General features: G+C 41.6%; 1 protein-coding gene across 1 annotated transcript in view; it reads right to left on the bottom strand.

The window, feature by feature from the left end:
- LOC307267365 (calcium-activated potassium channel subunit alpha-1a-like) overlaps positions 1 to 14,942 on the bottom strand; it is a gene marked incomplete at both ends in the record, with an annotated part of 84,559 nt that overhangs the window by 66,273 nt on the left and 3,344 nt on the right. Inside the window, 2 exon segments of the mRNA XM_080049679.1 lie at positions 6,700 to 6,744; positions 6,746 to 6,838. Of these exon segments, the coding sequence (XP_079905805.1) occupies positions 6,700 to 6,744; positions 6,746 to 6,838 (138 nt within the window).

Below are 14,942 nucleotides of genomic sequence, written 5' to 3'. Positions count from 1 at the left end.
TACGTTTCGGGGAGGAACGTTATCGCAAACCTTCTCTGCAGAGTTTAGTTTTTTTTCCTGTTGCTACTCCACAAAACTAATTATACTGCACCTGTTTTGTTTGTGCCAAAAGAGATACTCACTGAAAATGTGGAGAACTTCCAAATTAAAAACGCCTCTTTGAGATTAAAGCTGTTAATGTCTAAAAGGCTCATAATGACAATGCAAATGCCAATTCTGATGCACAGTATAATGTTCTTCATTCAGTTCAGAATGTTAACGAATCTGTGCCGGCCCACCGACCAACATTGCCATCCAAAGCGCCATGCCAAAGTGTTTGAATCTTTTAAAGCACTTTTATGACAGTAAATGGGGGTTAAGCTAAATTGAATTCGACTTGTTGTAATTTTGGATATCTTTGTCCCCGGCGTTGATCAAAAATTACCAAAAATCCACTTAAAAATCATAGCAGAAGTGGCTACTTTTAACAAGCTTGGAATAATCACGTTTTGAAAAACAGAATCCTTAAGTGTTTTCACCTTTTTTTAATTATTCATGGAGGGATATCAGAGGCAGGGGCTGCAACAAAAGACACCAAATTTAAACAGTTAGAGGTCCGGTGCCTTGCTGAAAGGTACCTTGGCAGTGCCCTGGAGGTGAACTGGCACTTCTTCAGCTACCAGTCCACTCTCAAAATGACTGGTCGCATGCTGGACTTTTTGGGGCGACATTCCGGTTCACAAGCCAAGTTCACATGGACTGAACTACAGCTATATTGTAGATTTAAAAAAAAACTATAAAAATAATTTAAAATGTTCGCACTGCACTAGGAAAATAAAAGTGTTTAACACTCAAAAATGACAAATAAGATTATCTTTCATTATTACAACAAAGGCAACTAAGTAACTTCAGGCTCCCATGGCATTGTTTCCTCCGCCCTGAACAAAACAGGCCTGGCAGCTGCTGCGGCCTGAAAATAGCAGCAGACTTAGAGAAGCAGGCAGAGAGCCGAGTGACGCGTTCCACGTTGTTCACTGTTGTCGCACTGGGCGCGGTGAAAGTCACACACACCCACGTGATCCCTTCTGGCACTGGAGTCCACAGGTGGCAAACAGCCTCCTGTCTCTGCCACAAGGCCACGGTGCATGATGGGTAGAATATCTGTTACATAGAAAAAAACACCGACGTCCCAATCTGCAGCCAAAAGGGTCAACAGGGGGAATGTCAAGAAAAGGGCACGTAAAGTCAATTCTGTTTCATGCCGGACTGAACACTATGTGACAATAAAGCACAGTCATGTAAAGGATAAGTGCTTCCATCACTTCCCAAATGGCACTTGTGACATTTCTTGCTGCTGTAGTGCCATAATTGCGTGAGAGAGAGTAAGTCCCACACAAAAGTGTTTACCATCTCTCTCTCTCTCTCTCTCTCTCTCTCCCCTTTTTAGCTCTCATCAGACAAAAAGCTTTTCCATGTAGTGGTACAATTGCTCAACCGAGCCCTTCAGAGGATGGAGGAGGGGGGAGGTGAGCTTGTCCGCCTGATGAAAATGCCCTTCTGGCCCACCTATAATTTCGTTCTAAGCTTCCTTTTCTCCCCCTAAGGCTGCTCCCGGCCGACATCCAATCCAAGAGGACAGCGGTCAAGACAGAAACGGACTCCTTCACCCTTTCATCCAATAGGACACACATTGACCCCCGGTAATCTAAGATGATTCCCAAATCGGCAGCACTTCTTGTTTGACACCTTAAGGGCACTGTTAAACCTGTAATGGTTCAGAACAGGGGCAAAAAACACCTGCACCCATAAAACCCTCTTTCCCTGCGTTACCCACTGCATCCGTTATCTTTCTCTTAGGGAGCGTTTTCATGTATTTGAGGTGCTATGAATCGTACAAATGGTGCAGTGAAAAGTAAGGTAAAAGAAGTATAAGTGTGAAGGATGAAAAACAGGGTTTGAGGGACAAGTTATATGTTCTTATTTCTGTCCTGCAATAACCTATGCCCCCCCCCCACCCCCCTCTGGAGATCAATAAAGGGTTATCTTGTCTTATCTTATCAAGACACTACGGGCAAATGGCAACCCTTCTTATCAGAGTCATAACTCCAACCAAATTGTACAGACGTCATATACATCATTTGGAAACCAGTAGACCTTACCCTGTAAGTGCCGGCAGTTTATCAGATGTCAATCAAGAATAAACACCCACACATCATAATTTCAGATCTGGCGTCGTAATCATGTAGTTTAGACAGTGTCTTCATGATTAAAGTGATTCAATGATTTTTGTTTATTTCCATGGTGCAGATTTGCCATAATACTGTAAAAATGTATCACATACCAGCAAAAACAATACTGAATGGAAGAACAGGGTCGGGTGTAGATCACCCTTTGTTTACATCCAAGTTTACAGAGCCTAGGCTGTGTATTAAGAACAGATTTATTTCAGCGCACACACACTGCAGACAGGTTGCGGAGTGTGAGGAGATATTCACGAGAACGCTTGTTGACGAACAAGATATTTTGACAACAAGCGTTCTCCAGAATCGCTGATTTGACCTTTAACCAGCAATACTAAACAAAAAAAGAACAATTCATCCAGGTTGGACTTTAGCATCTCAGACTGTCTTCAACCTGTGACTGCAATTGGGGTTAGCTGGCAAAGACTGCAAACTAAATAGTGGCCGAGGGCAGCTCTGTGCTTCCATTAATAGAAAACCTTTCTCTGGCCAGAATAATAGCTTTGCGACATCCCAGCCCCCCCAGCCCGGGCGCACGTGGGCTAAATGTCACTCAGCAGGGTCCCATCGTTTACGAGAAATCACATTCTCCCCCAGAAATCACTAACCTCAGACTCAATCCATCACACACTCCCCATCTTACAATTTCACCATGATTAAATTCTCAAGGGGAGAGCGACTGAGCAGGTAATAGATGCATGACATTACACGGGACCCGCTGGCTTTCTTGGCACAGGTACAAGCTGCAGCCACCTGTTCAGCCCCCAAAGCCACTTTTGTTTGTTTTGAAACGAGCAAAGAGAAAAGTGATGACATTTCTGATGAATAGGGAGGGCGTTACTGTATGATGCTAAAAATGACAGGGGGGAGGGGAAACTCAATAATGTATAAACTGACAGATAGGATCTTTCCATGTCCCCAATCTGGGGAAAACAATGTCCTCACACAGAGCACGCTACTGATCTGGAATTAGAGAATAGACAAGGGGCCTTGCCTTTTCAGCAACTCTGGAGAAAGCTTGTTTTCAAAATCACTTTTGTCAAAATCAGTGAATATCTCCTCACGCTCTGCTACTTGTCAGTACTGTGTGTGCAGAGAAAAGAAATCTGGTGTTAATGCACATCCTAGGCTCTTCAAATGGGTACGTAAACAAAGGGGGTCTACAGAGCCTATGCGTTTTTAAGGGTTCGCTTACCCCACTTTAAAGTGCATGTGGAGTGGTGCGATGATCTCCAGCAATTAAACTTTTACAGACTGAAAGGCCATCAGAAAGTGTCCTATACCTGCTTATACTATAGCCCTGAAGGCAAGGTTTGATCTTTAACAATCTGCAGAGATGCAAGGCCAGTCGGACAATTGAACATCGTGTCTCTGGGCTTTTTGTACAGGGCAGTCTGCACCTGTTTATCACACAACATCCAGTCAGATTTAAGCAGCTCAGTGCATAGCAAGATCCCTTTGTATTTTACCATATCATTTGTGGTTAAATAATCTCTTGTTTCAACTGTTGCGTTTAATGCCTCAATGTATTTTATATTTCCAGATTAAGATGCTAAATGAAGAATAAGCATAACCGTCCTCCTAAGAAGATAACTGATGGTTAAATTAGAGAAGTCAGACAAATAAGGCTGGAGTCATGTACTTTGGACATTCACCAGAATCCTAACCTTTGTAACACGCTTATTGAACAGGAACAGTCAACAAATTACTTTTTGAGTTTATATTTCTTGATTGGGCCTTCTTGGGTTTTATCACCACATGCGAGGATTTTCAAAATTCAACTGGTGATTTCGCACATTTTATGAAAGCATATTTCAATCCTCTCGTTTTCTTTATATAACTTAATATCTATTTACGTTTTTTCATTATCTGTTTTTTTCTTTTATACATATATATTCACTTGATTGTCCTCATGCATATCAACTTTGTCTTTGCCTCGTTCTGTAACACACTGCCTCACTACTATTTTGAGCTGGGGAAAAAGTCATACGAGTAATTAAGTCTGTAGAGACATCCCCGGTGTCTGTTTGACTACTTCCCTAAACATAAACATAAACATTACATTAAAATTGGAAAGTACTGCAGGCATCCTGCAGCCAAGCTTCCTATTTTGCATAATCCATGTCAGAGTTATCTTTAAAAGTTAAGATTTATTCTCTCCCTCGCTTTATCTGCATTGGCACTTAATCATTTTGGAAGGTTGAGTTGCTCAAATTAATTAGAGGGCATCCGTATCACTTGGACTCACATGCACCCAGTGCATCATGGAAAATATCTTTCTTCTTCCTACGTATTGAGAGGTAAAGTAAAAAATAAAATAAAAAATTGATTCAACCCCTACTGGCCTTTATTAATGGCGCCTGGAAGGATAAAGATTATTATCAGGGAGTAAAAAGCTGTTTCAGAATCCTTCAAGAGCAAATAGCAGCTTGCGAGAACTATGAAGGAAACAACACGGTGGGTGAAGATGTAGGAATAGCAGTTCACTCTTACCACAAAAAACACACAGATAGATACCACCTTCTGCTTTTTATTTAAGCCCCCCCCTGCCCTAAGTCCAATGTAAAATTCCCTCTCACATGACCTGGAAATAGGCTTTAATGTGGCCAACAAGATGACATAGAAAACACACATCTGCCATGTTTAGGTAAGCTGCAGTTGCCATGGTTACACACACACACACGCACACACACACACAGACGCACACACAGACACACTAGTGTCTGGGACGAACTGACAGAAGTTGCTGCAGGGACAACCTGAGTTCAGCCTGAGTCATCAGAACTTCATATGACATGTGGAGGAAGACGGGGTAAAAAAAAGTGCAGTTTTTAGCTCAAAATGTTTACACTGTTCCTTGGTATTAATCACATCCTTGCAGACGCTTATTTGGCTGCACGCATCATCTCAATAAATACAAACAACAAATGCTTCACTTTCATAAGTTTTGAATGACAACATCCTGCAGGAAAATCTCCATAACAAAGATGATTGTTTATGCACATTTCATGACTGAAGCACTTGTCACAACGAGAGACCTGACATCCCTTTATTAAAGAAATGTGTTGTTGTTAAGAACAACTGTTCTTTACCATCCACTTTGGTCAGTTGCAGTGTATGTCAGACAACCATGAACTAAGTGGCCTCTTTAATATTCCACATCAAACCATAAAGCTTGAGTGTGACTGCCCACCCTGCATTCATGATTAACAACCTCCACACACAGAGCCAACTCCGAGGTTGCTGCACTTCATTTAGGGGGGTGGGTGTAAGCGGGGTCGGTCCCCTCGAGCACTGCGGCAAGCCTTGGCATGGTGTTCCCGCTCATGCCATTTCATTTCATCACTCGTGAGTCCCCACTCTTGCATTGCTGAGCACTTATAGCCATCAAACACTCTCGTAAAAATAAGAAGACATAAATAAAGAATGGCAGATTCTCCATTGCACCTCGACTCGCCGTCCATCCTTTATTAAATTCCGCGTAGAAGACAAGATGATCAAATTTGGTCGAAGAGGGCATGTGTTCTACTACACGTGACACTGTCAACAGACACACCAGGCGCCATGGCAACCACTCCAGCTGACCAAATTCAATTGGTAAACTGTACATGTCCCTCCCTCCCCTGGATCTGTTTCCCTCTGCCGTCTGAGGGCATTATGTGGTGTATGACCTTAATACCCTTTGAATCTCTCCTCTTTGCAGTTCTGGCTTTGTTTTGATTTATCCGCTTCCGTGTCTGAGGAAGATAAGTTACTAAGATAGGCACTTCAAAACGGAATATTTATGGGCTAAGATAAATGTGTGGAACTTTTAAAGGTGGAGTCAGCAATTCTGAAGAATGTTTGTTGTCAAAATCGCTTTTTGCCAAAATCTGTGAATATATCCTAACGATTTGCCCATACTGTGTGTGTCCTGAAAAAAAATCCAGTGTTAATACACAGCCTAGACTCTTTAAAGGGCCATGTTGCTGGCTACGGTGGGCCCACTATACTGTATGTTAACATATCCTTTGTTTACATACTAGTTTACAGAGCCTAGGCTTTTATTAACACCAATTTTTTTTCAGCGCAAACACACAGCACTGACAAGTCAAAGATCGTTCAGAGATATTTACTGATTTTGACAAAAAGTAATTTTGACAACAAGTGTTCTCCAAAATCGCTGACTCCACCTTTAAGCGACCCCGATGTGTTGCCAGGTCAGATTCAACCTCTTTCTCTGAGAGGTTCCTGGTCTTTTACCATATAACAAACATGTTTTTGACATGGCCCGCCCTCACAGACGTATGACAAGGTAGTTCAACTCAGAGTGCCAAGCTGTCATCATGAGGAAGTTTGCGGGTGATCGTGTTTTGGCTGACACGCTTCATATCTCACTGACGTCTTAACCGACAGCCTGCTCGCATGTTGGCGGAGGGAGAGCTGCAGATGTCAATCACAGATTAAATGAGGGATGATGCCTGAGCACAAACACACTCACCAAGACTCTTCCCGTCAGTGTCTGGGCGGATATCATGACTCCGGCCCCAGTCTTTCACCGAGGTCATCCATCCCACCTCGCTGAGTGCAGGGTCCTCCTTGTCCGTGCGTTTGATGCCATCTCCGATTCGATGCACCTCCTGAAAATGAGGAAAGGAGGCATAGTGAAAAAAATCAGTGTTGGAAAGATTTTAGCAGAGGAACATTCATTAAGAAAAACTCTTTCCGAAAAATAGTCTGCACAACGTTATGTTATACCTTTTTGTTCTATTTTGGTCTTCACCAAAAATTCAGATGATAAATGCTCCACTTTATTCACTGGTTCACAGTATCTAACTTTGACATTGAGGTAACTTTTGGGTTTATTAGAGCTTTGTCTGGCAACATGAATGCATCGCTCTCTTTATAGTGACCAGGCTCACAGCCTCCAAAATAAACCCACGCACATGCATGCTCACATGCATACTGTAAACATACAGGGGGGGGGGGGAAGATAGAGAGAGAGAGAGAGAGAGAGAGAGAGAGAGAGAAAGAGAAGAGAAGCAAAGAGACTCCAGGAGTGTATCCATGGCAGCCACTGAGCTCCTGGTGTTTCTGCTCCACTGAGTGGGCTGCTTGCCTGCCTGTCTCTCTGTCTGTCTTTCTGTGTGTGTGTGATGGGACTGGTGTGATTCACAGAGCAGGAAATGGAGACAGGATGCAGAGGTTAGCCCTGCTCCCTGATGAAATGCCCCACATCCCTCAAGGCTAACACAACTCGGACTCTTTACCTCCATAACATCCAACTCCACCTTCTCTCTCTCTCTCTCTCTCTCTCTCTCTCTCTCTCTCTCTCTCTCTGGCCTTCCTCCTACCGCTCTGCTCGTCATGTGGGATTAGCTGATGCAATTTACATCGGAACATCAGTCAGGTGCATCCGTTTCTATGGGTTTCCATTAGCATGTGTGCGCTACTACTGCAGCCTTTCTTTGTAGTGGTGTTTATGCCCAAGATCTCAACAAGCCAAATTCTCCACATGCAGAATGGGCTATTGTGTGTCCCCAAAGATAGGACATCCAAGCTACAAAGAACTCCTGGCATGCAACTATGCAACATGTGTCATGCTTCCACTTCGACATAAATCTTTGTAAGGCTGAAAGGTGGCGCAGCACAGCAGAATGGATGGAAATAATGAATGAATATAGTCTGCTGCAACACACAACCATTGGGCGCACCGTTGTGATTAGGCAGCAAGTACATGTGTGTGCCAGGAGTCCGGTTTAGGAAGGATGGGTGGGGAATAACAAGCCCTTTACTCAAGTTTAGAAGTAAGGCACGCAATGTTTTATATTTTTTATCACTGGCAACAAATCTTATAAAAAGACAAAAAAACAGAGACTTACTGTGGTTTTCGATACTTTCCCAGCTCTCAAAAACAGCTCACTAAAACTCTACAGTATATGACTTAACTTTAGAAATAGGGTCACTGATTTGATCTCCTAAAACAGCAAGCCACTCTAGTATTTAGTGACCGTTATTCATGCAGGAGTAAATGGTGTATTACTTTGATGGACACTATTTTTAGCCCCTGATTTGGTCCACTGGCAAGTATTTGTGGCAGCAGGAAGGCGTATACGGGATCAACTTAAAATAAACTACGGTGCCCATGTTCATCGTAATAAAAGGCCCCTTTATGTGTTAAAGAGTCTCTAGTCTATATTTTCCTAATGCCAAAAAGTCTCTGGAAAAGACCCACCCTCATTAAATTGAACCTACACTTAGAGCTCCATTAATGACCATCATTACAGTACACCATACATTACAGTACATTACATTACAGTGCTGCTGTGAATACTCAATAAAGCACCAAACGCGTATTAATCCACCGCAGAAAATAGTCCCCATCAGATACATCTGTAATATCTGCTAGAAAACTACCATGATCACCCGTTTAAAAAAAAACACTGAGCCTTTTTAGACATCAAACTATTTGGGAAAGACAGAACACATATTGGACAACAATGGAGGTCTAGCGCCTAGAGCAGGGGTGGCCACTAGGTCGATCGCGATCGACCGGGTAGTGTGGGTCGATCTCGTGGCATTCTTATAAAAAAAAAAAAAAAAAAAAAAAAAATTAATTTAATTTTAATTTTTTATTTTTTTACTATGAAAGAGCGAACGGGCCGTGCGAGCATGCGCCGACGTTCGGTGGAGGGAGAGAGGACACCACTTTCTAATTTGACAGTGAGCTAACCAAAGCTAATCCAAGTCAAGGAAGTGGAGAGGCTTCTGCACTGACAAATTCTACTATGTAAAATACAGCCAGAGAGAGGAAGACTGTTCACACAAACAGACCACCACATATTCTAGTGCAGGGGTGTCCAAACTACTAAACTTTTTTGCATTTCTTAGTTAACCCACTAGTGCAGGGGTGTCAAAACTGATTGATTGGGCTGTGGCATATTTTAAAAATATGATGTAATATGGCCCTTTTAATTTTTAAATAATTTAAATGCACTCATTATATTACAGAGAAATATGTCCCATAAAAGAAAAAGAGCACCAAGCCCATCCCAGAGGACCCTGCATAATATTTTATTTTAAATTAATATTATTATGGAAAATCCATGTGTCCTTCTCCAATAGCTTCCAATTCATCTGACACAGTGTCTCAATTTTTTTTCCATATAAAATTCTTCAGCTTTAGCCTCTTAATTTTCCTCTCAAAGTGCAACAGATTCATGCATTTCACTTTAAAAACTTTAAAAAATCTCCCGGGGGGGCATACCCCCGGACCCCTCTTGGAGGGGTGGGATCTCGGCTGGCTACTATTTTCACCCAGCTGGACATTGGACGCAAAAGCAGAAAACACTGGGTGTATCAATGGCATTTAACAAGAGGGGGGGTGTATCTGTTTAATGTGCAAGTAAAGTGTTGCCGTGAAGAAGGATTACAATTTACGAAGACACTATGAAACTAAACATCAGAGCAGCTATGTCCTGATAAATGTGTTATTTTTGCAAAGTGGCCTGGTCCTTCGTAGATTTTTCTGTATGTGGCCCTCAGTGAAAATTCAATTCTGCACACATTTTTCCTCTTAACTGAGAACTGTACCATACAGAACAGAACCGTGACTTAAAAACCAATGTACGTACCGAACCGTGACTTTTGACCCCTTATAGTAGGTGGTAGCTCACTTTGACATGGTCATTTTAAAAGTAGCTCACAATCTGAAAAACAGTGGCCACCCCTGGCCTAGAGGATATGTCAGGCCTCACAAGACATTTTTAATACAAATATTCAACTGATAAAACTTTGATTTTAATGATCCATTAATTTTTGCTTTTCCCTTTTAAAGCTGGGGTGGAGGATTTGGGGAGAAAATGGCAGTTGGGATAGAGATTCGAATCCAAATACCTCAACCGCTCCACTTGTTCTCTTTGGTCCCTCCCCTATGGTCCCTCCCTGACACGCTCTACACCAACAAAGTTGTGCCAAAGCGAATGGACAGTCCCAACAGCCAATAAGAACAGCGAATCGGAGCCTCGCTCTGATGGGTCAAAGTGTACAGCTCATGTTAACTTTGACCAATCAGAAATCACAAACCCCAGCTTTAATCTGATTTGTTGACCAAAATATTAGCTGCTGACTTCTCCTGCAAGTCTGTATCAAGAAATACACAATACTTCTAAAATAAAAGTCAGACTTTTAAAACTGTATTACAACATACCCATGTCAAAAAGCAACAACAAATTAAATGACTCAGCAAGAAGTGAAAACACCATTAACTGTCCCACTAACAAAGAGAGAAAGCTGCAACCCTGTGAGAGTGTGCAAGTTTGCAAGCATCTCATCCCACCATTTTAGGCGTTTCACCACACTCTATTGTAACAACAATATATTCATTATTATCAAAACAATGAGCTAAACATGCTTTATATTATGCTGGAATGAAAAGTTCGATATTTCCCTCAGAAATATAGTGTAGAAAAAAATAGTCCACTTTCCTATGCAACAAAATTGTGCTACATTACCTATTTTACACCTTAAATGAGGAAATGGGTTTCAGCACAGTTTTCTATATGCTTCCCACCCACACGCCACATTTTCAAATGTCTCTGTAATTATTTCTAAATAGCTGCTGGCTGCACTAAGATATTAAATCATGTTCGGAGACCATTAGTCAATGACAGCCAGGCAGACCACCATCAGACCATGTGTCACGTCCTAGTGCCTGTCCAGAGCCCTGCAGCGCTAACCTGATAACACTGCAGTATAATAAGATGTCCAGTTCACTCAGTATACTGTAGCCAACACAGCCGACGAGATAAAGATATGCAGGAAAGGAAAATTCAACAGGTATCGGCTGTTTTCAGGCAGTGTTTTCTACTATTTATTTGTGAACTGCAATCGGTGTAGTGTTTATTTGGGTAGAGTAAAGAGTTTTTTTTTGCCATAATGAAACAGGTAAAGAGGCACTTTTACTGCAATTACGTTACACTGGGAAAGAATATAGCTTAGACATTCCATAAACGTTACATAATCTTATCAGAGTGGTCTTGGAACAGAGCCCCTTGGGAAATTTTAAGTTAAATCTCACTTTTGAATCCCATTAAGGAGATAAGGGTGGGTGGATCGGAGTGCAGGTTGGAAAAGAGCAAATCGTTTGGCTTGTAAATCGGCAGCCTGTGTTGAGTGTTCGACTGTGAAAGAGCATAAAGCTACAGAACCTCTTGTTTCATTGCAGTAAACTAGCAGGAACAGCCAATAACGCTGCAGTCCGACCCTCCAACTCCAATGTTTGAGGTGTGTGAGGAGAAGTGGATTCAGAAGCGGGACCACTTTTAATATGCATTCATAATTACCCTTCTAGTATTTGTTTCGACAAGAAAAAAGCTTCTTAGAGGGCTTCATTGTGTGATGTGAACCGACCTTTTACAACTGAAAGAGCTCGATTTTGAATTTGTTTTTCATATCTGAAAGCTCATATATACATAGGAGAGTGTTTCTTGCGTCCTCTGATTGGCAAGGTTTTTCCCAAGGAGAAAGCCTATAGTTTGCATACACAGATGCATATTGCATTCATAGTGCTGCCTTCTTGGACAGGTCATTCTTGGAAAAGAGATTTCATTCTCAATTAATTTTTTACCTGGTTAAATTAAAGATATTGATTGATTGATGATGCTGTTTGTCTTAAAAAACACTATTTATAAACTGAACCAAGGAGCAACATGTTGTGGGTAAAGTAATTGCAATGGTGGACAAACACAACTCTGTGAAACACTTGACCTGGAAGTGCACTTCCCTTTTTTAATGAATGAAGTGACACTGAGAGCCATTAAACAGGCTTAATTGGCATCACGCTGGTGTTGCCCAGCACTTCAATGACCGAATCTGAAAGTGTAAGCTAAAAAAAAAACACGTTGGCCATTATATTTTTGAATGCCAGTCCATGCAGAGTTCAAAGACTAATGATTGTTGATTCATGACATGCCTCGGTCCAATTAACTTTTTTGGTGGCCGGTTTCATCTTAAGGTCATCTTAAGGATTGTGAAGATGGAGAGCTGACATTTAAATTTCTAATTCCTTCCCGTATGATAAAAGGTTGGTTTAATTATAATGATAAAGTGCATCGTTGATGTGAGGTTTACCTTTTTTTTTAATTCATAACTTTAGTTATCTAAACATCAAAAAGGGTCAAACTACAGTATATCCCACTGGACTTTTAGCTTAACAAATTTAAATTGACAGGATACAATTTTAATAGCAGCAGACCCCGAGAGAAGCACATGTAGTCGGTCCCACACACTCGGGCAGCACAATCTCCTCTGTGTCACTTTGATCAATAGACTGAGCCTCCAAATTTAGGTTTCACCATCTCGCCTAAATCCGGTCCTCCTGACACCAAAGGTCATTGATCATCACCGTTAGCCTATTCTCAGGATCCACTGCCATCATTTCTCAAAGGACGAGCACATTAAACCAGAATAGAACATGTGGCTCATGACACGATTTCTGCTAAAGTTAATCTATTATTTAAAAAAACATATGAATATAAATCAGATTAATAATACATCAAGACATTTTTGTCTTGAGGAGGAAGAAATTCCTGAAATGTCTCATGGCTGATCTATGCCTCTTCTCAGCCAGGCGAATAAATACTTTATCTGTATTACACTGAATGGCACTTGGCCCCTGTGTCCTTCCAATTGACCAATCGTCATCCACAGTACAAAAAATCCAAGCCTCAAGTCAGAAGATCAACTCGGGCGTGAGGACTTGAAGGTAAAGTGTGGAACCAGTGGCTAAAATTGGACACAGGTAGTATGTGTTGGTTATTAGTCAATGACCCACTCGTCCATGAACATGAATCACGAACTATTGGAAATGTTGGGAAAAAAAGTTGGTGAAACAGAAAAAAAACTGTGAAATACAGATAGTAAATGCATTATCTGCCTGTGGAGCAGCCTTTGTCTCCATGACCAAACACAAATGATCAGGCTCTGGCACCGTTGAGATGTCCAACATTTGTTTTAATCAGAGACCTGTTGGATCCCAGATGGAGCGCTGGCTGCCAAGCTGCAGCATGCTGCTTCTATTATGCAACGCGAGAGGCTCACACTTTTCCTAACTAACAACACAGCCAATTAAAAAAAGGAAGGACGATAATTAACAAGGAACATGCATGCTTTGGTTGACAAAAAATGGACTCTGGAGCTTAATTGCGAATAGAGTTTGTTTTGAAAGGATTGAAGGTCTAAATGTTAAATAAATGATGCTGCATTCAAGTGTTTCGGAGTTCATATTGAAGGACAACGTTTCATATGAAATGGATACTTTGTATTTCAGAAATAGTGAAAGGAAATGTTTAAAACAATTGATGATGGGGCGACTGTGGCTCAGGTGGTTAAGCTGGTTGGCCAATGATCCTAGGGTTGGCGGTTCGATCCCAGCCCGGCCACTTGTGTCATGGTCGTTGTGTCCCTGGGCAAGACACTTCACCCACCTTGCCTCGTGTGAATGTGTATGACTGCTGTATGTTTGAGGTGGTGGTCGGAGGGGCCGATGGCGCTGAATGGCAGCCTCGCTTCTGTCAGTCTGCCCCAGGGCAGCTGTGGCTACTATGGTAGTTTACCACCACCGGTATGACTGTGTGTGAACGAATTGTCTGGAACCCTGTAAAGCGCTTTGAGTATCATGAAAGGCGCTATATAAATCCAAGCAATTATTAATTATGATAGCTGGTGTAATTGTTGTTGTATGTCGTTCGGCTGAACATGCTGGCATTGTGTGTGTGTGTGTGTGTGTGTGTGTGTGTGTGTGTGTGTGTGTGTGTGTGTGTGTGTGTGTGACAAAACAGCAAAGTGGCACTCAGCAATTCCAACTGTCGGACTCTTAATTACCTCTGTTCACTCTGATCATAAAAACTTGCTCGTAGGTACAACATTTCAGACGGCACTTAAAAGCACCACGAGAGTGACTCTGAACATCTGAATCATGCCAACCACTCAATGCACCTGGCGCATGTAAGGACACTGAGTCGCTGCCAGAAGATGCACATGGCACTATGACTGTGCTGTTAATAGCCAGTCTGCCCTTTTTAGATTCCACATACAATTGTTTACGTACAACAACCAAATATAAACATAATAGAGTTTATAAAAATAAGTAAATGAATGTCGTACATAGGCCTATTCATTAAAAAAAAAAAGTACAATTAAATGATTGCAAAATTTATATGACTCTTCAGTCACGCTAATTGCTCTCTTTACATACTGTACATAAGGCACAACAGTGCTTTAAGCTAAATGCTTACAACAACTTGCTACTAAGTTACTAGTTTCTACGGCAATTAGCACTGAACACAAAGCCTACAGTTGAGGCCAGAGTTGTTGTACACAAGGGTAGTTTGGGTCTTGAGACCTGTCTCAAGAAACCCTTTAAGAAGATCTCCGCTTCTCTTTGAAGTGACCAAATGTTTACTCCTTTACTAGATTTTATTTCAAGAACAGTCGAGACCACAGCAGCTGGGCATTTCACTGATATAATAATGTGCATAGTCTGATTCATCTGTTGAAATCAAAATGTGTTAATGTAAAACTTTTTGCTTCAAATGCAATTATTAACATTTGTTATAAGATCCTTTCTAATCTGAAATTTTTGTTTTGTGCTCACCCCCCAGCAGTTTGGGACTCGCACTGCTCTGGTCCTTGACTTGACTCACTCTCTCTTGCCCATCATTGGTCCGACTACTAGCCGAGGCT

The sequence above is a fragment of the Ammodytes marinus genome (genome assembly GCF_949987685.1).
Source record: "Ammodytes marinus genome assembly, chromosome: 20".
Lineage (NCBI taxonomy): Eukaryota > Metazoa > Chordata > Actinopteri > Uranoscopiformes > Ammodytidae > Ammodytes > Ammodytes marinus.
The sequence above is the reverse complement of the archived record's forward strand: the minus strand, read 5'-3'. Positions and strand labels throughout refer to the sequence as shown.